General features: G+C 52.4%; 1 protein-coding gene across 1 annotated transcript; it reads right to left on the bottom strand.

Annotated features, from left to right (window-relative positions):
• Window positions 1–229: 229 nt before the first annotated feature.
• LOC123429494 (zinc finger CCCH domain-containing protein 23-like) lies at window positions 230–1722 on the bottom strand. Its single transcript, XM_045113521.1, has one exon. The coding sequence runs from the start codon at window positions 1378–1380 to the stop codon at window positions 493–495; it is 888 nt and encodes a 295-aa protein (XP_044969456.1). The 5' UTR covers window positions 1381–1722; the 3' UTR covers window positions 230–492.
• Window positions 1723–1963: the final 241 nt, after the last annotated feature.

The raw sequence follows: 1963 nt of genomic DNA, 5'->3' as shown, positions 1-1963 counted from the left end.
CAGAATTTAGTGTGCTGATTTCTGGGATTGAGAGTTTAGAATTTGATTTAGCTTTCGCCTACAAATTCAAAGTTTGTTTTGAACTTTTTTCACTCATAAATAACATTGCATGAATGAGTCAAAAAAAATTCGAAAGAACCGAAGAGTCATGCATCGAGTTGAACAAATCATTATTTTTATAGGTTCTTAACAAACATTATACAATTGCCCGACTGATAAAACAACAACATAATAAAAATAACAATGATTAATGATGACATTGCACGTCTTCGTCAGATATATATCTTCACATGGAGTATATGACCAGAAAAACTATACACATATAAGCACGTTCCTCATGACTGACCACCGCCACTTGGCGACCATGGACGACATGCAAATTACAAATATGTAGTAATAATATGAATCATGCACATGCAGACACAACATGCGCGCATGCACGCGCTCCCGCAGTGACCGTCGGAGATTTATTCATTGCCATACCTCGGATATCTAGCGCATAAAGTCCATGATGAGATCTCGGTGCGGGTAGTCGTTCAACAGGGAGTCTTCGTCGTCCGCATAGTGGACAGATTTATCGTCGTCCTTGTTCTCGTACGCCGGTAAGGACACCCTTAGGGTCGGCATGGTGGTCGCAGCAGTGACGACGGCGGCGGCGGTGGCGGTTGGGGAGGAGAAAACATCGTCCCCGGTGATGGCGGAGTGCAGGCTCAGCATGCGAAGCCTGTTTGGAGTGGCCCGCAGGGTGATGTCGTCGAACAACGGCGGTGCTGGATGCGTCGTCGCGGGATTGGATGGAGCACGCTGGAGGATGCGGGGCGGCGTCCGCAGCACGGCGAAGGTCGAGGACGGCGTCCGCGGCATGGCGGCAATGGCGGCGACGTGGTCCTCGCCCCTGAACTCGTGGGGGAAGTGCGCGAAGAAGCAGATCCGGCGCTGGCAGCGCGTGCCGGCCTCGCACGGGCGCGTGCGGAACCGGGACGGGTGCAACCACAGCTCGAAGACGCCGTGCGCGTAGCGGCACCTGAGCCCGCGCGCGCAGGTCGGCGGCGGGTGCCCGGCGCCGGCGAGCCCGAGCTGCGCGTGCGCGTGCGCGTTGGCGCGGTACTCCGGGCAGGAGACGGCGGCGTAGCTGAAGCGGCGCGGGTCGCGGCGCCGTGCGCGCTCGCCCTTGTGCGCGTAGGGGCACGCCGTCCAGTCGTGGCTGTACGGCTGCGGGCACCGCCGCACCTTGTACTCGTACAGCCAGAAGTCCTCCGACATGGACGCCCACAGCCGGTGCCCCTCGTGCGCCCACGCGCCCCACGTCGTCGGGTCGGTCAGCTGGTACGTGACGCTGCCATTCGCCTGCACCACCATGTTATACATGTCCAGTTCCATGGTTGGCTGTCCTCCTTGATCACACACAGCAAACTCTCTAACAGATTCAAAACTAGAAATTCATCGACATTATATGTAGCTAGGCCATGGTTGTGGCAAAATGTAGAGGATGAGGGGGATGTTTTAGACTAAAAATTCTGGGCAATATATATATGTAGCTAGCTAGGCCATGGTTGCGAAAGAATATTGAGGATGGGATGATTTATACCAAAATCTTGAGGAAATATATGTAGCTAGGCCATGGCTGTGAATGAATGCTGAGGATACGGGGGATGATTAATTTGGTTCTACAAACCATGCATGGTTGCGGTGTATGGAGATGTGTGATCTGCGTGTGCCCGGCGTGGGCATATGTAGCTTTAGGGGTGTAGTGATTTGCATTCGATGAGTCGGCTATTTTGTCTCGTACCCATTTCTTTTTGTTGTAAAGATAATAAAGATATCTAGGTGTTTGGACATTGAGTCTCTAGAAAGACTCCATAACTAACAACTAGATTTTGGACCCTTGCTCACCTTAGAAAGAAGACTTTGTGTGAGGTGCTAACATATCCATCTTGTTTTGTGCTGGCAGGGAGGAGCTATT

The sequence above is a fragment of the Hordeum vulgare genome, chromosome 2H (assembly GCF_904849725.1).
Source record: "Hordeum vulgare subsp. vulgare chromosome 2H, MorexV3_pseudomolecules_assembly, whole genome shotgun sequence".
In the NCBI taxonomy this organism is placed as follows: domain Eukaryota; kingdom Viridiplantae; phylum Streptophyta; class Magnoliopsida; order Poales; family Poaceae; genus Hordeum; species Hordeum vulgare.
The sequence above is the reverse complement of the archived record's forward strand: the minus strand, read 5'-3'. Positions and strand labels throughout refer to the sequence as shown.